At 43.7% G+C, this 20168-nt stretch overlaps 2 protein-coding genes across 4 annotated transcripts in view; one reads left to right on the top strand and one right to left on the bottom strand.

The window, feature by feature from the left end:
* Positions 1-20168, bottom strand: part of Erich1 (glutamate-rich 1) — a gene marked incomplete at its 5' end in the record, with an annotated part of 52793804 nt that overhangs the window by 23683709 nt on the left and 29089927 nt on the right.
* Zdhhc2 (zDHHC palmitoyltransferase 2) overlaps positions 17843-20168 on the top strand; it is a 69601-nt gene continuing 67275 nt past the window's right edge. For 2 of the 4 annotated variants that reach the window (XM_087587475.1, XM_087587474.1), the window contains exon 1: positions 17843-18209. Coding sequence is in view for 3 of the 4 variants with exons in the window: in XM_087587474.1 (XP_087443600.1) it covers positions 18083-18209 (127 nt within the window). In the remaining variant the exon portion in view is untranslated. The remainder of the gene's footprint in view (positions 18210-20168) is intronic. The other 2 variants (XM_087587473.1, NM_145096.3) reach the window with 2 other exon arrangements.

Raw genomic sequence — 20168 nt, 5'->3', positions numbered from 1 at the left:
GTTTCCTCAGCTAGTCACATGCTGCATCAGGGCTTTCCTCTGAACCTCTACGAGCCTGACCTCTGTGAGTGTGTGTGTGTGTGTGTGTGTGTGTGTGTGTGTGTGTGTGTGTGTGCGTGCACACACACACATGCATTTGTGTATGTCCTGAGCAATTGGATACAACATCTGGTACTCTTATTATGAGATAAGAGATGGGTGATTTCAGTGAGTCTACATAGGAGTTGAATAATCTGAAATGTTTTTAAAGTGACATTTTAAAATACAAATGGTGAATGTCATACTACTTGTTTAACTGTTTAAGAACAGCAACAGTGCCCTGCTGTAGAGCCCTGCCTGGCTGAGGACTTGCTCTGCAGGACAGGCTAGTCTTTGACGTCAATGCTCTTCCTGCTCCACCTTCCAGGTATGCCACCACATCCGCCTATAATTATTTAACATCTTGCAAATTTCGCTGACATGGAATGATGTTAAATAGTAAGTAAAGGACATTACAAATTGAGAGAAGGCCCAGAGGGGAAAGTTTTATATAGTAATATCATAACACCTCTCTCTCTCTCTCTCTCTCTCTCTCTCTCTCTCTCTCTCTCTCTCTCATTGATTCTACATTTTTATTTTCCTGTAGGCTCCAAAATTTATCTAGCTGATCCTTTCCTGAGATAATTTTTTTTTAATGATCGTTGTCTCCTGTGAAAAGAAGCTTCTTTGAGGAAAGGCAAAATGGGGTACTTGTCCATTAGTGGGAAAAAAGTATTTGGGGGTGGTCTTAGAAATTCCCTTGGTTTAGAGAACTGGCAGCCATATATTTTTCTTTAGAATCCATGACCTCACTAGCCAGTCTTACAGCACTACGAGGCATGAATTCTCTTACTGAGGTCTTGCATCCACTCACATGGCTGCTGGGTACCCCTGAAATGTAAGTGTCGTTACTGTACCCTTGGAGATGTCTCGCCAGAGCAGCCACTGTTATGGGTCACAGGCTAACACTCCCGACTGCTTTTCTCCCTGGGCAGCTTGCTCAGTCCTCAGTGGAGTTTTCCAGTCAGTTCCAGCTTCATTCCTTCAAGGCCTGTGGCCAAAGCGTGTGGTGTCTTCAACAATATTCTTCAACTTCTGGGAGGCAACCAATGGCCACAACAGTAAACCATAGTTTGTCGTTGTTGATGATGATGTTTGCTGTTGTTAAGTCTCTTGTACAACCCTGACCAACAACTCAAAGGAAGGTTTCCTACAGGAGTTTTTATGACTCTTGGGAGGACATTATCACTGAAAGCGGCCTATGTTTACTAAAACTATATACCTATATGTATATACATATATTTGTAAAAACTATATATGTATTTCTAGATAATTATGAAATAGTACTATTGCCTATGGGTCTTTTTAAACAAGCTCTATCCTTCTACCATGTTGCCCTCCCCATCCCCTTCTCTGTTATAGCCTCACACACTTTCCCCATCTGCCCCCAGCACTTGCGTTCCACTATCCCCCCCTTTAGAGTTCCTCCCCCACTTCCCATGACCCACTTCCTTTACTTTCCTGGACAGCAGGACAGCAACCCACAACTGGTCAAAGACAGAGGACCACAGACGGATGCCCGACACCAACGGATACGTCTACAGCTCAAGCTCTACCCCTAAGGCTCAGGGACAGAGGGATGAAAAGTCTATGAGAGCCAGAAGGCAGGGAGTATGTTGGAAAATAATGTCTTCCATGTAGGACAGGGAAGCTGCATCCATGAAATCTCAGGCATACAATCACTCAAGATTTATACAATGACAAAGCCAGTTGACATTCCAACGGGGATGCGGGTTCACAAGCTCTGCCCCTAGATGAAGAACCATAAGCAAATTTTCTTGTCTTTTTCTCTTGTATAATACATCCTGACCGCAGCCTCCCTGCCTACCAGCACCTCCTCACACCTACCATCTCCCCCAGATGCACTGCTCCTCTGTTTCCCTTCAGAAAGGATCAGGCCTCCCAGTGATAGCAACAGATTTTGGCATATAATAAGATACAGTAAGACTAGACACAAACCTGCATATCAAGGCTGAACAAGGCAACCCAGTAGGAGGAGAGGAGCCCATGATCAGGAGAGACACCCCCCACTCCCACAAAAACCATAAACTAAACAACCACAGTGGGTATGCAGAGGGCCAATAGCAGATCTCTGCAGGCTCTGTGAAGGGAGTGCCTAGGGGCCCTGCTTAGTTAATTCTGTAGGCATGTTCTCATGGTATTCTCCCCTCTGGTTCCTACAATCCTTCCTCCCTGCCTCTTCAGGAGGGTTCCTTGAGCTCTGCCTAATAATGTTTGGCTGTGGGTCTCAGGATCTGCTCCCATCAGCTGCCGGAGGAACCTCTCTGATGATGACCAAGTCAAGCACTGATCTAGGAGTATAGCAGATCACCAGGTATCACTTCAGGGAAGAGGGAAAGACAGCTCAGCAGGTGAAGCCTTCTACCAAGCCTCGGACCTGAGTTCATGCCCCAGGACACACTTGGTGGAGGTGAGAGTCACTACTACAGGCAACTATATACAGGCTGCTAAGAGAGGGGGGATCAATCTTTCGCAGGGTCTAGCACTGGAGATACACGTTCCCAGGGCTTTACCAGCACATATACATAAGCAATACTAATGTGTATTAAGACTAAGTGTATCCCTCAGCACACACATCATATATAATGATATTATGTAACAATAATAATAAAAGAAGCCATGAATTTGAGAGTAAGTGGAGGAAATGATGGTACATTGTAGGAAATTCTGAAAAGCAACATTTAAATTAAGAAAGATAGTTTGGGCCCTTGCGTGAGTGTGTCTGAGTATGAAGAAACAGAGAGTGTTAAGAAGCTGATAAAGGAGAGATTAATATTCTGTGCTACTCAGAGGTATGCACTGACATTTTTTTTTGCAAGATCTTGATGAATTAAAGCACTCGTGCAGGATGCAAATTTACAACAAACAAGTAACAGCAAGTTGCTGTGATTTTGTTTTGCACCAGTTTGCAAAGATGAGGTTCTGAAAGAATAGCCTTCCACCGGACAGTAGGACTGTGGGCTACGGATGAAGGACTTTGTCAGACCAACTGGGATGACAAATGGGAGGACGTGGTGAGTGAGAGATCGGGAGGAACAGCAGAAGGAAAAGAAAGATGCAGGGACTGACGGAGGATGGCAGTCCATCTTTATCCAATGCCAAGAAGATGCTGATCACCTCGCCCCTTAGTAATAAATATACACATCATCATCTTCAAGGACAGTGGAAGAAATGTTTGACCACCATGGTGGTGCCTTGCACAGCCTGCACTGCGTTGTTAGACAAAGTACTACCAAAGAGAAGATTCATTCAAGATGAACATGTAACTAATTAGCACTTCAAGAAAATTGAAGTCTCTTGGTACCTATTTCTCATTAAGATGATTCATGAAATTTTTTATTACATTCCTGGTATTTTTTTAAAAGTTGGTTTGGTTTTTACCTTTCAACTAAACGAACGAGTCGGTCAGTATGTCATTTAGACAGGAGTAAGCTTGCATAATTATGAGGTTCAATGATCCTGGGAGAGAACTGAGAGAGTAGGGCAAGTCTCAAGTCCCACACCTGTAACTGTTTAGAGGACGATAATTAGAGCACGCACAGGTGGGTCTGCCTTTGACCCACCCATCTGAAAGAGCATGGTAAGTAAGTCTGGGCTTTCAAGGTGTCATTAGTCACCTCGGTGGGGCTGGGATCCAATTCAGTGGTGAAGTAAGTACCCACCTAGCATGGTCAAGGCCTGGGGTTTGATTTCCAGCACCAGAAAAGTAAAAAACCCAATCGAAGATTAGGAATCACCATTGTAGCCCAAAGCCTGACTGAGTGAGTGAGGTTTCAGCTCCAGTATAACAGAGAACCGATCCTCCTAGTACGAAGTATGTACTCATGGTTTCCAGCGTTTTCACGTGTGTGCAGGTGATGGTAGCAACCATGTCCAAAGATGCTGTGAGAACTGAACAGGAAATTCTCACAAAACAGCAACGGTAGCATGCGGTAGACACTTATTAATTATTATTAATTATTAATGTTAGTTACTATTCTGCAAGAAGACTGTTCGTGCAAAATCAGCTTATGTATAACCAGTGCTAACTTGACCTTGAGAACGACAAAAAGGCAAAGACATCGTGAGTCACTAGAGATATAAAGCAGCACTCGGGGACTGAAGAGAAGAGAAGCAGAGGAAGGAAAACACCACAGTGCCACCGGGTAGTTTCTGTGACACTGTTCTGTCAGGGGAAGAAGACAAAGCTTAATGGTCATTGCCACTTTTCTGTGGTGGAGTTCCTTGGCTTCTAGGCTCCTGGGCTTGTTGAATATTTTATGCTGTGCTTGTGAGAATATATCATTCATGTACGCAGGAGCATTTCTATTTCTGTCTACTAGTTTTCCTGGTTTCTAAAAACAGAAGTGAAGAGTGCCTACGGGGGTAAAAAACAGAGAGAAACAAGGAGAAAGTAAGCTGTCTCCTGACAGCTCTTCTTGCTAGGGTCCCAAAGATTTCAAATTATACATTTACAGAATTTGCATTTTCCCAAAATTAGTTCAAAAAGATTAGTCAAAAGCTAAAATGAATTCCTTTTATAGGATAAAATTAATTATATTTTGCAAAGTTAATTTAAAATAAAATTCAATCTATGAAAAACATGCATTATATATATTACTTATATTTTTTAATTTGGCTTCAGACCTCTAATTAATACTTCCACATATACTATTTAAGTTTAATCTAAGAGGTTTTCCTTTCACAAGTGGAAATAAAGCTTTATATTTTATGAAAATCATTATTCAGTTCTGTGCATTATAAAGTACCTGGCATTTGGTGGCTAACAGATTACCTTGTTTTGAAAGAGTAAATTAATCTAATATAAGAAGGAAGAAAGGGACAGAGGGAGGGAGGGAAGAGAGAGAAGAGAGGAGGGAGGGAGGGAGGGAGGGGACGAGGGAAGAGGAAATACTATTTTAGTCTGACTTTTAAACACCTTGGCACACTTCATGAACCTCATCTGTGTTCCAACATTATAAATTATAAATGCAGTTAACCATTCTTGAGATTTTCATGGTAAAATTCATGTTAAAATTCTAGTGTTCCACTGTTAAGGAGGCAGGGTTTTTCTATGCAATAAATACTCATAGTAGAGATAGAAAGATAGATAAATAGATATAGAGATAGAAATATAGAGATATAGATATTATAAATGCATAAATAAATAAAATACATAACAATACACATAAAAGTCTCAGTGCATACATTTATATACTCTTACAGTATACATTTTATATGCATACTATTATCAATATCTTCAACAATCCTACTGAGGGATAGATTTGTTATTATATTCCTTGTATTTAAAGTTTAAGGAAGTCAGATAATCCCCCAAAGTCATGTATCAGGGAGTATTAAAAGCCACTACTCACCCCCAAGTATGCCTGATTTCCGAGCCAGGCTCGATATACTTGTGATAGATTGCTTACTCTGGTGCAAGAACTTGGCAAAGGGAATTGGAGTGAAGAGGTGCTCCTACGAGGTCTTTTGGTTTGTTTGTTTGTTTGGTTGTTTGTTTGTTTGGTTGGTTGGTTGGTTGGTTGGTTGGTTGGTTTTGGTTTTTCTGGTAAGTTGAGCCACCCTAAGCTGTGCCTGATGGTGGGATAGATTTGGAGCAAAGCTCTGGGAAAGGTAAGGGTTACAGTAGAAAAGTGGGCTGGACCTAGGAGATGGTTAAGATGGTACAGTGCTCACTGTGTCAGCCGAGCTGAGTTCAATCCCCAGAACCTATTTTCAAAAGGCTGGGCTGTAGTTCTACCTCTGAGACAGCAACGAGGAAGATCATTATGGTTGGCTACCCAGACGGTCTAGCCTGTCGGTGAGGTCCAGGTTCAGCAAAAGGCTGCACCTCAAAATAAGACGTTGAAGACCAACTGAGGAAAGCACCTTCACCATGACATGTATGCCTAGCCTGCACCACACACGCTCGTGCGCACGCTTGGGTTGGAAAATTTTCAAAGTATTAGCCTCTCTCTGGATATATAATTTATCATCCAAATGAAGTCTCTTCTAAGAGTGAAAAGGGAGTCTTCAGGGTTGCACCAGGATAATACCACCAATGAGAATTACCCAGCGAAAACTAGAATATGGCCACCTTCCTGTGTTCCTCTCTTGCTGATATTGATTTTTCTCTCATTTTTTAATTTTCTTTCCCTCATTTCCCTGGCTGGCTGTTTTCTAAGTAGCAATCATTTGCTAGTTGCTTTGAGTTGGGAGGCTTGCTCGAGTGCCTCATATTTGAAACCAGCGCTTCGCCACAGCAACATCTATTAAAGCATTAAAAATTATCCCAGAATGCTTTGTAAACAGTTCCTCCTAGAATGCTCATTCAGGAGTAGTTTAGCTTAGCACATGAGCTTACACTCATACCCAGATGAAACTGGCAGCATCTGAAAGACAAAGTGCAGAACTGCTTATTCAGAGAGCTGTAGGCTCATGACATGGCTTCTTCCGGTCTCTCGGGGTATCCATGACTGAGAGGTGGAGAAGAACGGCACAGTGGCTTTTCTTAGTCCTAAGCTACATCAAGTCCACTTTATTCTGATAAATGAGACACTAACTTCTGTTGTCTGAATGTGTCAAATGCTTGTGCTGAAATCCTAGTGCCCAAAGTGATGCCTTGGGACATAAAGGCTGTGGGAGATCAAGATGGGATTAGGCTGTACTTGTGGAATTCTAAAGGGGTCAGGACCTTTTGGAAGGAAGCCAAAGAACACCTGTTTGTCCCTTCTGCCATTGAAGAATACAGCCAAAAGATGTGTTCTAGAGTCAGAAAGAAACCAGCACTAGCCACCACATCACCAACGCCTTGGTATTTGTTCAGATGTGTCTGTTGTTTTGTTTGGGGTTTTGTTTATTTTTGAGACAGGGTCTTACCATATGGCTCAGGGTGGCTTCTAATTCTGAGTCTCCCTTCCTTGGCTTCCTCTGTGGCATGGTTAGAAGTATATGTCACCATGTCTACTGAGCCTCCACTTCCTGAAGATGTGCCAGAGAATTTGTGTACGTATGCTATCATTTCAACTTTAACAAAATAATCAAGAAGACCAAATGGAAGCAAAGTTAAATAAACAACGCACGTCCTGCCTACTCCTTGAAATGACAAGAGGTTTTTACCCCTTTATCTTCCCAAATTTTCTGTTTTTTAGCCAGTGTGGATTATTCCACAACATAACATCTTCTTCTGAGTTTTCCTATTGTTACAGAAATAATTTAAAACAATACGAACTTTCTAAATAAGAATTCAGTAGAATTTTACATATTTTTACATAGCAGAAAAAGTACTGCTTATATTTACACATAAGTCAGTTGCATTCTATTAATAATGTAAAAGAGATGACACCATTAGAACTGATAACTGGAGAAGAATCTAATTAAAGCAAATGGAGAATGGACAGCTGGAACAGTTTCGTGATGGTAATATTTAATATGATTGTTACGCTGACAGGATCAAGAAGTACCTGGCAGACCAACATGTAGGCATGTCTTTGAGGGGGTTGCCTTGAGGGTGAAAAATCATACACTAAATGTAACACCATCCCATGGGTCAACAACAGAATCAAAAGGAGAGGGTGAGCTGAGCTCTGCCCCTATTGTTCTTTGCTTCCTAACAGTGGGTGCTGTGCTGTAACCAGCCACCAAGCCTTCCCCCACTGTGGTAGACTGTGCCCTACAATCAGGAACCAAAATAAGTCCTTCCTTCCTCCCTTGCTTTGTCCAGATATGTTGTCACAGCCTCAGGAAAACTAATACAGGGGGCCAGAGAGATGGCTCAGTGGTTAAGATCACCGACTGCTCTTGCAAAGGACCCAGGTTCAATTCCCAACACTCACATTATGGCTCACAACTTGTCTGTAACTTCTGTTCCAGGGAATTTATGTTCTCTTCTGATCGCCAAAAAAAATTAAAAAAAGAAAAGTAATACAGGGATTGATGCCTGCAAAGGGAGGGAGTGGACATTATCTCCCATAAGCTATGATCCTTTGAGTCAAGCTCAAGAAAATGGAAGAAACACTCATAGGCTATTTTCTGACCCTCTGATCTTCCTCCTAATGAGTGAGCCAACTAGAATCCAGAAGGCAAAGAAATCCACAGGGATGAATGGGAGATGAGGCTCCTATGGCAGGAATCAGGGTGCAGAGTGGATCTGTAGGAAGAGCGAGTGGAAATACCCAACCCAGAGGATTATTCAAAAGGGCTGGAGATGCTCTACTTTGACGAGAAGATTCCAAAGCCGTTGCATATCATTTACACCTTTATCCTCAAAATGGACATCAGCAAGTTCTGAGAAATATATGTTGGCATCGAAATGTTAGTGGAAATATCTCCAGATTTCACATGAGTTAGGGACAATGTTACTTTTAGACACAACATGTCTCTGTTTTTTAGGTCATAGCAATTCAAAGTAATTCTGAATCCTTTCTATGTGTATTTTATATCAAGTTTTAGCTAAGTTTAGAAAGATAATTTTTAATGATATATACATAAGGGACTATCCCTATAAACACACCTTTATTCAAATAAGAGACATGAACTGGGATATTCTTGTCACTGTCTCTTCGCAATGTGTTGCCTTCACAATAGCTCCCTTCTTGGTTGAAATTAGATTTCCTCACCCCAATTCTTGATGGAGAACCAAACTCCAGTGCTGGTACTTTGGTTTATTCTAAATATCTAGCTTGAAATATTATGTCACAGGGCAAAAAGAAAGAAAGAAAGAAAGAAAGAAAGAAAGAAAGAAAGAAAGAAAGAAAGAAAGAAAGAGAGAGAGAAAGAAGGAAAGAAAGAAAGAAAGAAAGAAAGAAAGAAAGAAAGAAAGAAAGAAAGAAAGAAAGAGACAATACTCTGCCTTCTCTTCAATACTCTGGAAACAGATTTAATGTTCTTCCAAAATGAGCATGTTCCATTATATAATCGACATAATTTTTTTGTATATGAAGGGACAATATGGTAAAAATAATCCCACCCACCATTGTCTATTTAAGATGGACCTTCTGTGGCATTCTGTAGTCTAACAGTGGTTAGAAGTTAATGGCTCCTAAAACTCTGACCATCCCTACTCCAACCCATAAAGGGTAAGAGGATACTTTTGTCTGTCATAAAAACCCAAGAAAGGTCCAGCTAACTGATGAGCAGAGATACCAGGAGTGAAGAACGCCCTGTAGTGCTCAACTGCGTCCTAGACAATAAGTAATCATCTTCCTGAAAATGCCACAACCTCTTACCCTTCATCTGTTTGTCTTGTCTTTCTTTCCTCCATTCTTTTCTCCCTCCCTCTTCCATTTCCTTCCCTTCCCTTCCCTTCCCTTCCCTTCCCTTTCCTTCCTTCCTTCCTTCCTTCCTTCCTTCCTTCCTTCCTTCCTTCCTACACAGGCACATGTGTGAGTGTCATGGAGGCCAAAGGTCAAAGCTGGATGTCTTCCTCCACTACCACGTCTTATTTTTTGAGGCAGGGTCTCTCATTGAACGTTTGCTATTTGATTGAATTCACAGGGAAAACAAAGGGAATGAAAATGTGTTCTTATTTTGCTCAATGTACAAAATCCCAATCTTTAAATGTTTCAGTCCTGAACCTTCAACAACTGTACTGCATGTGTGACAAACCTCAAAGCTATGTCTTTTATTTCATACATACATGTTTTTGATTGTCCACTGCCAATGTAGAATTCTGTAGCATGACCTGTTATCCAATACTGGATGGAATACAAAAATCAAAGGCTTTATCAGACAGTGAAATAATCCAGAGATATTTAGAATACTTTAAGTAACAGTTGAAAACAACATAGATATGTAGAATATTTTCTCTAAGTAACGGTTGAAAACAATTCTGGACCCAAGAACTCCCAGCTGTGGGGTGTCATTTACACAGCATAAATTCTAGCTGAGGGAAGAACCCCCCAATAACCATGTTATTCTTACCACTAATCCAAAGTCAACATGCTTTTTGGTTAAATGTCATCATTAAATATTTATTGTTTATTTTACCCACCCTTTACACAAGCTGGGATAAAGAGGGAGGAGGAACTTCTGCTTAGGTTTTTGTCCAGTTCCACAATTTAAAGTTGTATGAAGAGCTTTGCCTTCAGGTTCATCTAGATCTTCCACAACGCTTGGAAATACACTCAAAGGATAACATTTTTCAAAGTTATTTTTCTTTCTTTCTTTTTGTTTTCCTTCCTTTTGTTCCCTGCCCCCAGGATAAGGTGTCTTGGAAGAGAATCAAGTGAGTTTATGAACTCACTGGACATGATTTAGTAGCCCCCAATCCTCCTACATCTGCCAAAAAGAAAACCCAGCGCCTCTATCTAGCCTGCAACTCCACAGAGTCACGGGGGTTGTATTATTTTAATTATTTATTAACCATTATTTTTCAGATGCTTCAATGGTGAAATGACAGTCAAATAGCCACACAGAAAGAGTTCTGATAGCCCTGAATAAAGATAGATCATTCCATGTCCCAAGGCTCATGCTGCCCAGAAATGACACCATGCCCCCCATTACTGTTGGTTTAGCATTTAAACTCAGTGTGTATCTTTAAAAGTTTATGTAGCTCCCCGGTTCTCCTAAGTTGCTCTCACACACTCTTTCAAAGTCTATGTTCCAAGACTACAGATCTCCATTAGCATCCAACTGGTCTTCAGTCTTTAGGCTCATCTTCAGAAGAAAAAAATAATTTCCAATATAAGCCTAAAAATGTCAACTCTCCATTACTTTACTTTTTCCTTTCGGTATAACAGTAGAGTTAAGATTTGATGGGGAGCCCTTTTCTGTCTTGCACGTACAAAAATAAAGCTGGCCTCATGAATATTCAGAAAAGGTAAAATGTCAAGTTCCATCCAACGCTATTGTCTGTGGTGACGGAAGTGTTCTACATCTGTCCTGCGTAATGGAACTCCCGGCCGTGTGAAGCTACTGAACACTGGTGGGTGGCTTCCTCAACCCATGACTGAGAATGTCATCTTATCTAAATTTAGTCTTTTAAAATTGAATTTGAATGAGTACGCATGGTACACTTAGTGGGAAGTGGGGTCTAGAGAATGTACCTTGATGGACTTGGCTCCTGTATTTCTGAATCCCCGTTTTTCAGAGTAGCTCAGTTCCTCAGCTAAATGGAGCTAAAGTAGACTGAGACCACAGTATATGCATCTTATAATAATATATTGGTAAAAAAAAAGAAATTTTACCTGTACATACTAACACACACACACACACATACACACATACACACACATACACACACACATACACACACATACACACATACACACACATACACACACATACACACATACATACATACACACATACACACACACATACACACACACACACACACACACACACACACACACACACCCCACTCCGCAAGCAATGAGGCTGCTTAGCAACCTCAGAACCCACCTCCAACATTGATCTGCACTGAGCTCCACATACACCCCTCTCTGAAAAACAGTAAAAGCTTCTCTTCTCCTAACAACGATAAAACTTAGGCAGATGCATTTCCAATGTATCAAAGTAAGAATGGCAAGGCTGATCTGGTCTGCACTGCTTTGGGATCCGTTTTCATTAAAGAAATCTGTGTTCTTCAAATGAGCTCTTTGCAAGGTTGCACTATTTACCATGTCAAGCCTATGCACAATTGGACAAGCATAAGATAAAATCAAATGCATTGTGGGAAGGGACAAGTACAGTAGGAAAAGATCATCTACCTAATCTACCTAATTTATCAATCAGAGTGAAGAACGGCCCACAGTAGCAACCACTACTTCCTCCCTTACATTATATAAAAAGACTGTAGCCGAGGGCCCCGGGATACCACTCCTGTACCCCCCATTAACATGAAAATATGTAAATCTCTGTTTAAAAGATTTTTTAAAACATGGATCACATATGTGTGTGTTTCCACACATGCATAGTCTACAACGTGCGTGGAGACAACTTGAGGGAGCCAGTTCTTTGTTTCACGTAGAATACAGTTATCTGGCTACTGTGAGTCCTTGTTGTTCAGTTCTTTGGCTAAAAGGCCAGGAACCTAGAAAGGCCCAGCCCAGACCTCCATACTGGTCACACATCATTAATAAATGAGATGCAGAATGAAATTAAAACTCCAATGGAGCTGTAAACATAAATAAAATCTAATTGATTCCACACATACAAATGTTTCTCTGGGTATGTAGGTACCCTGCAGAATCGACAGGAAGACTGGATTGTCCAGCTTGAGCCGGAACAAAGGCAACTGGTACATGGCCAAGATACTGGCACCAAAAAAGCTTGCCCTAGATCACCACTGCCATCCTCGGCTTTGCTGGGATACTTGCCACCACCCTACAGGGTTGCCGTGCCACCACCATACGGAGTTTTGTTGTCTTTGGTCCGTCTACCGGCCTTTTAGTGGTCACTCACAAACAACAAATTCTCCCATCGAACTGGTGCCAGTGCTTTGCCCCCTTAAAAATAAATCTATGTTCTATTCTTTCATATTTGGAGCCTAGACTTCCATACACACGCATGTGGATGCACATGCTGTAGGGGGACTCTATGGAATGAAGAAAATCCTTCAGTGGGTGAGAAGGCGGGAGAGGAGGTCAGAGAGGGGAAGCAAATGCGTCTGAACAGAGCACAGTTGGTGTTAGGAAAATGTCATAGTGAAACCCAGTATTTTGTATTCCAACTAACTAATTTGAATATTTGTTTTTAAACCCTCCATGCCAGAGATGCTGATCCGTGAACGGGGATGCTTGCCCACCTTCGTGTTGAGTAAGCTCTGCCCGCTCCCATTGACAGGTAACAGAGGGTAAACAAGAGCAATTATTTAAATGGAAAATTCTTATTTTCAGATATTACTCTTCACATGACACGACATGGGAGCAGAATCCAGGTGATTCCCTCCACTGAAAGGTTATTTTTGCCTTTTTAATTTCTATGTAAGGCTAATATTTCTGTTCATCAGCCACTAAATTATAATGTGAAATTCTATAATTATAAGTGGTTATAATTATGTGTAATTGATCATTAAGTCATAATTTATAATTGCTTCGGTTAAGTTAATGTTTCGTGCTATTTAATCTGTGAAGAAAGTGCCAAGACCCCAGCACTGCTTAGTGCGCTCCTGCCCCCTAGTGGCCAGACATCTTAACGAGTGCACAGAAATTTTAGCATGCTTGATGGGAGACTTGACCAATTTGCCCCCATTTTTAAATTTGTCACGTGTTTTCACCCAATAGGTCACACAGCAAAATCATCCTTAGGTCGTGGAAAGTGATCTTTAAGTTTGTAAAGTCAATTCCAGAACAACTGAGAACAACTTCTGAGAGCCAGGGTGCATTTTCTATAGCAACGTCTCAGCACTGTTTCACTACTGTGCTCCCTAAAGCAAGATCCTTCTCTAAGACTGCTTTCCTTTTACATGTGTCCAGAAACATCAGGTTTGATGTATGCGTGTTCCTCTCTCACAGTGAATCTCTGCCGCTGTCCGAGTTAGGGTCTCTGCCGCTGTAATGGAACACCATGGCCAAAAGCGAGTCAGGAGGAGCGGGCTTGTAGATTTTTGCTTACACTTTCACATCATTCATCCCTGAAGGACTTCCGGTGTAGAAGTTAGGTCTGGTTCTTCCTTCCAGCCCCATGCTCCCAGAAATAAGACTCAGACTCAAAATGTATTTACAGATACCTTGGCCATATAGCTAGGCTATTCTCTGACTAGATCATAACTTAACCCATTAATCTAATCTACATTCTGCCAAGGGGCTGGTTACCTGTACCCTGATCTCTCACATCTTCCCGGGGAAACTGCTCTCCTGGCTCTCTCCCAGAATTCTTTCTGCCTCCTGGATTTCCTACTTCCTATTTCCTGCCTAAGCTATCGACATCAATTTTATTATGGATAGGCACCACGTCCATATAGACACAAGATAATTTCTCTGTAGTCTGACCAAAAACTCAGAGCAGGTTAGGAGATCGATGCCGGAGGTGATGCAGAGGCTGTGGAGAAGCGCCGCTTACTGGCTCATTCCTCACAGCTTTCTCAGACACTTTCTTACAAAACCTAGGACCAACAGACCAGGGATAGCCCCGCCTGGTCTGAGCCCTCTCCCATCAGTCACTAAGAAAATGCTCTGTGGGCTCCGCCAGAACGTGACAAATACAGAGGCAAATGCTAGCGGCAAACCCTTGAACTGAGAACGGGGTTCGAGTTAGAGGAGTTAAAGAAAGGATTGAAGGAACTAAGGGGCCTGCAATCCCGTAAGAACAACAATACCAACGAACCAGAACTCCCAGGCACCAAACCACTACCCGAAGACTATACATGGACAGAGCCATGGCTCCAGCTCCGTATGTAGCAGAGGATGGCCTTGTTGGGCACCAGTGGAGGGAGAACCCCTTGGTCTGCCAAGGCTGAACCTCCCAGTGTAGGGGAATGTCAGGGTGGGGAGGCGGGAAGGGGGAATGGTTGGGGAGGGGGAACACCTTATAGAAGAAGGGAAGGAGGATGGGATAGGGGGCTTATGGACAGGAAACCAAGAAAAAGAATAACATTTGAAATGTAAATAAAGAAATATCCAATAAAAAAAGAAAAAGAAAATGCTCTGCAGGCTTGCCTATAACATCGTCTTATGAACAAATTCGTCTTAATTTCTCTTCTGTCAGATGACTCTAGTTTGTGTTAAGTGGACCTAAAATCAGGGACCACAGCTACTTAATAACATGCACATAACCTGGGAGTCACCAACACCATAGATTGCTGGTTTAGTCTCCCACTCCTCAAACTGATCTTCTTCCTTTTAGAAAACAATAAAAGATAGTCTTCCCTCAACAAGAAAGTCATCAGTGAATGGAAATAGGCTGCACCCCCAGCTTCATCACTTCCTATCGTCATAATGGGAGATGGTATTCATCGAGACAACTTTTCACACATCTGACAATACTAAAATTCAGAATATGCCTCAAAGACATTCTCCTAATGCAGTGCTAATCGCCAAGGATACTTTCAAGAGGGAGTGGTGACTGCGGAGCAGTGCCCAGGTAAAGTCAATAAAACTGGGTGCACTGGCTGAGAACTGGATTAGCCTGGCATCGGAGCTAATGGAGTTTGGGGCTCTCTAGAGACCAGGTGGTTCTGTGGCTTCTGGGCTTGGTTGGCCTGGTGGTTTGTTGACACTTACATTTCAAGAGACTGGGTGAAGATTCAGAGTTTTAACCACAAATACAGGCTGGAGGCCTGGCGATTGAAGATCCAGAGGGAATGATGGTCAAGAATCTTTCATAGAACCAAGATCTAAGCATCTTGCAGTTTTAAAAAAGAATGTCTTTAAGATGCATGCACCATTTCATAAACTTCTGAGTGGGCAGAGACCCCAAGAGAGGATTCGCTGGGGTGCTCCTATGGTCATTTGAACCAGAATAGACAGGTTCTCCTCAAAAACAAAAGCAAACAATTTCCTCTCACCTTCTTCCGCCTGACTTTATTCTACCACCGTTCCTTGTAATCTTTTAAAAGATGACTAAATATTAGAGTTGAACCTTATATAGCTCTGTGGAGAATAAGTTTCTGGTGAATTACGTGCAGCCTTCAATCCATTTTCCTGTTGAAAGGAAGATCAAAGGCTGTCTGTTCCTGAGGATGAAAGTTATCCTTCCAGGCTCCCGAAAGCGTCTAACACTGGCTCACTGACCAAAGAGCTTGCATTCATGTGTGTGTGGGTTTATGCCTGTCCAATTAGAGGCCAGGTGGAGATAAATCCTGTGATTGTGTGGCTTTGGACATGATTCTTCCTGCCTTCCTGTGCTAGACAGTTTCCGAGAGGACAGAGAGCAGTCAGCAACTCAGTTAACAGTGGTACCCTTCACGTGGCAAAGAGTTGAAAATCCTTCACAAGTATCATAAATGTAAATAATGGGTTGTTTTAGCAGTAAAGTGTGGTGATAAAGTAATAAAAAACTGTGACCTATAAAGATATTAAAACTCCATACAGCTTATACTGAAAGCTGGGTACAATGATTGCTCCTCCTGGCCTGACTTCAAGCCCTGAGAGGCTGTTGAGGATGGCACAGGTGTTATTGGGTATGTGAAGGGCACAGTGACACTATCTTCAGGGCTCCCAGGATTGGGGGTGGGGTCAACCTCTTCGGAGTCTTTGGTAATGTCCGTTAATCTTTGCCAGCAGCTAGCTCATCTTTATGAGGTATCTCGGTTCTGATAAGGGCATCACATTTCCTCCCGGTGGGTCTCATTATTTTATTAATTGGAAGCAGGTAGAGTATATTGAGCCCACAGACTTAAACAGGCCAAGCATGCACTGTACAGGGAAGCTACCCCCTCGATTCCTTATTCGAGTCCGGTTGAGAAATGAAGTTGATTTCTACGGGAGGAGCTAAAGAAAGCAGGGAAGTCGTGCTTTCATTCTAGTTCATCCTAGACAATATCCAAACAGAATAAAACATCGCAGCAAAATAAGGTGACTCACTGGCTTAGAACATTTCAGTGACTTAAAGTCCCTTAGCAGCCTGATGATTATTTCCTAGGTACTTTCGAATGCCAGTGAGTGAGGCTGTTTTTGCATTGATGTGGTCGCTGTTTCAGGGACATTGGCTTGATAGTTAATCCAGTCTAAGGAAGATAATTGAAAAGCCAGGGGAACTTGATTGGAGCTGGGTTTCTATACTTCCGTATTCTATTCACGTTTATCAAGTAATTCTATCCAATAAGGTTGTGTGGCCTAAATATAGTTTTCATTAATGATATCTGGTACCTGTTACACATACTAATTGTTTATATAATGGGAGGGGCAATCTCAGAAACGTGTATCTTTCTCCATTCACCAACAATTAACTGTGGGATGTTTGTTCTAACTACCATTAGGATCCTTTCCAGTGGTTAGGGCAACCGCTTTGAAGTCTACAATATGCTAAATTTAGAATTGCTATCACAATCGAAAACACTGTCAGGCTGGATAGGATGGGAAAGAATGCAGAGAAGGAATTGCTTGACTCTTGGTAGGGGGGAGTGGTAAACTTTACTCTTAGAATCACTAGACAATTTAACACAGAAAAAGAGAATCTTCTCTCAGCAAAGATTTGCCATGCCTAACTCTAGTTAGTGTCAATGGATTTACAACATAAAATGCAAATTGCTCCCTCTGGCTAGGGCCTCTGACAACCCTCTTTGGTGGCGATCTGGGTACCTACCACCTACGTAGGCGTCCTCATGCCTAAACACTTATTTTGCTGGCCTGTTCTGGACTGACCGCACTTTGGCTACTCTCAGCCAGTTTACTGGCACCCACAAGTTAAAACGAGAATTTTCTGGGCAGGATGCAGGGGTGCGGGCCTGGGCGCCTAAGGACTTAGTGGCGCAGTCCTTCCTGGGCCTGGCAGGTGAGGAGTGGGATAGCAACTGGCTGGAGTCCCGGGGCGTTCGTCCCTCCCACGCGCGACTCTGCGCAGTGTGTCCCCTCCGATCCGGGAGCGCGCCCTGGGAGTGGCTTGCGTCTGGGGAGGGTGACCCAGAGCGAGTGTCAATTCTCATTACTGTCCCACTGGGAGCGAGGGCCAAGGTGGGTATCGAGTCTCCACCTCCAGCACCCCTGCGGTGGCCCGCGGCAAGGACGCACGGGTGGCCGCGTGCCCCGGAGCGCCGTGGGAGTCTGAGCCCGGATCCCTGTACCCCGCCCCAGGGCGCAGCCCGCCGCGCAGTGGGAGGCGGCGAGGCGGGGACCGGGCGGGGACCAGGCGGGGGCGGAGCGGAGCTTCCCGCCGCCTCATTGCCTTCGTCCTCCGCCTCTGAGCCGCCGCCTCAGCCCGGCGGAGCAGCGGGAGTCCGCGGCGCCCGCTCGCCGCCGCGGGATGGGGAGCTAGCGCCACGGCGGCCGCGGTGGCCGCAGCACAGCCGGCCGCCGCCCCCGGGCCTGTCCCGCCGGGTGCTCCGGGAGCCCCGAGCCCGGCCCCGAGCCAGGCCCGCGGGCGGCGGCGGCGGAGGAGCTGGGCAGGTGTATGCGGCTGGAAGATGGCGCCCTCGGGCCCCGGTGGCGTGAGGCGGCGGTGCCGGCGGGTGCTCTACTGGATCCCTGTGGTGTTCATCAGCTTGCTTCTGGGCTGGTCCTACTATGCTTACGCGATCCAGCTGTGCATAGGTAAGTGGGTGCCCACGTCCAGAACCCCACACGCATCCCCCTCGCCATCCCGGGACTACTGCTCCGCTCCGCAATTGCTTCCACTCAGTGCATCCGCTGGGCTCTTCCCACCCCGCTGCGCGCCCTGGGCGCTTTCCAGGACCTGCCTGTCTGCCACCCCCACTTCTTCCCCTCCTCCGCCCCAGCGGAGGTCAGCCAGCCTCCTCGAAACCTGGTTGACCTCTGTAACTCTCTTGGCTTCCCTCGGCAGCTTTCGGGTTACCGGGTCACCTCCACCCCAGGACATATGGCCCCAGAGTACCTCCCTCTGCCTTTCACTCACCACTGCCACCCCAGCCACACCCCCCTCGCTGGGCAGGACAGAACAGGGGACCACAGTGGTCTCCACTGTCTGCTGCCTCAATGGAGAGCTGAGGCCTGGAAGCTGCACTGGAGGCCAGAGGGCTGGAAGCTGGGCCAAGAATCAAAGCTACGCCAGACCCGCGAGGGGGGAAATGCTGGCCTTAACCTCGGGTGGCAGAGCCAGCTTCTTTTCCGATGGACATAGACCCTCTTTTAAAAACACATTGTGACAGCGCTCACTCACTACCGTTGTAACAGCCTGTGTGGTTTGACAGTTGATATCTAGCCACTTTATAATTCAAAAAGAGGCAGAAGGGGCGAGCCACTAGAAAGTATTTTTCGAAGACCTGTGAGAAATACACGACTGTAGTTTAGATGCTGGGATAATAGAAAGTGGGGCGGGGAAAGTCATCATCTAAGGTTCTTGCATCCAGACAGCCAAGTGGCCCCGGTCCAAGATAAAGCTTCTGAATTGGTGGGTGGAGCACTTTCAGCACTGAAGATCCTTTTTTTTGAGGTTGATTATTCATAAGCAGGGAATACAGTTATGAAGCTTAACGTAAACTTTCTGCCTTCGGAGGTTTTGTGAAAGCTGGTGTGTGTTATCGGGAAGAAATGTCCACACAGGGGATGACTCTTCTGCCAGTGACTTGTGAATATTTTGTCAGATGTCTACCCACTGAACTTAACTGCCCTTTACCCTAACCAAGCACTTGCCCTGAGTGGGACAACCATTTCCTTAAAGCTTTGCAACCTGAACAGCTTCATGCAAGCTTCATGCTTGAAGTGCAAAATCTTGTCTGAAGCCATCTTATCTCCACATGTTGGTTCTGTGAGAAATGGTGTCAAAATGGTACATACACCAAAATAATTTTGACATAGTTTTCAAGATAATTGAGCCTCTCTTCCCATTTCATATAGTTTTAAATTTTGCTATTGTTACTTTGCCGACTAGATTCAGAAACAACATTTTAATCCTAAATTAAGTGAACTTGTTTTGACTTAAGATTTTAAAAAATGGTCTAAAACTGACATCTTATATAAATAAGTAATATTTAGTCATGGGTAATGTATAGGACGAACGTTAAAGAAAGAAATCCAAGGTTCTATACTAACATTTAATCTGTAACTAGGTTGCTTCTTGATAGACACTGTCTGTTATGCAACTATTAGGAAACTTTGTTGTGTTTTATTCCTTCTCCTCTGAGAAATAAGGAACTGTATCATTTGTTGCAAGCGAGGAATGCCCTAGAAGGCCTTCCCTAGCAAAATAGCCAGCTTGTTCTTTATTAGCCCATTAAGCTAAGAAGCTTAGCCTGGTGTAATAGCTCATGCCTATCAGGAGGAAGCATTTGAAGGTACAGGTTTCATCCATCACAGATGCTCCACAGGAGATTTTATTTTTACTAAGTAGACAGACGATGGTCAAGGAACTGCAGAGAAAATTGCTATTCTGTCTGAACCATATTGTGCTCTGTGTGTGTGTGTGTGTGTGTGTGTGTGTGTGTGTGTGTGTGTGTGGTCTTTGCTTATGTACATGTGTATGCAGATTCACCCAATGCTGGTGACCATCAAAGCCAGAAGTCAGTATTGGGTGTCTTCCCCAATAATTCTCCA

This window comes from Rattus norvegicus, chromosome 16 (genome assembly GCF_021556685.1).
Source record: "Rattus norvegicus strain SHRSP/BbbUtx chromosome 16, alternate assembly SHRSP_T2T, whole genome shotgun sequence".
NCBI lineage: Eukaryota > Metazoa > Chordata > Mammalia > Rodentia > Muridae > Rattus > Rattus norvegicus.
The sequence above is the reverse complement of the archived record's forward strand: the minus strand, read 5'-3'. Positions and strand labels throughout refer to the sequence as shown.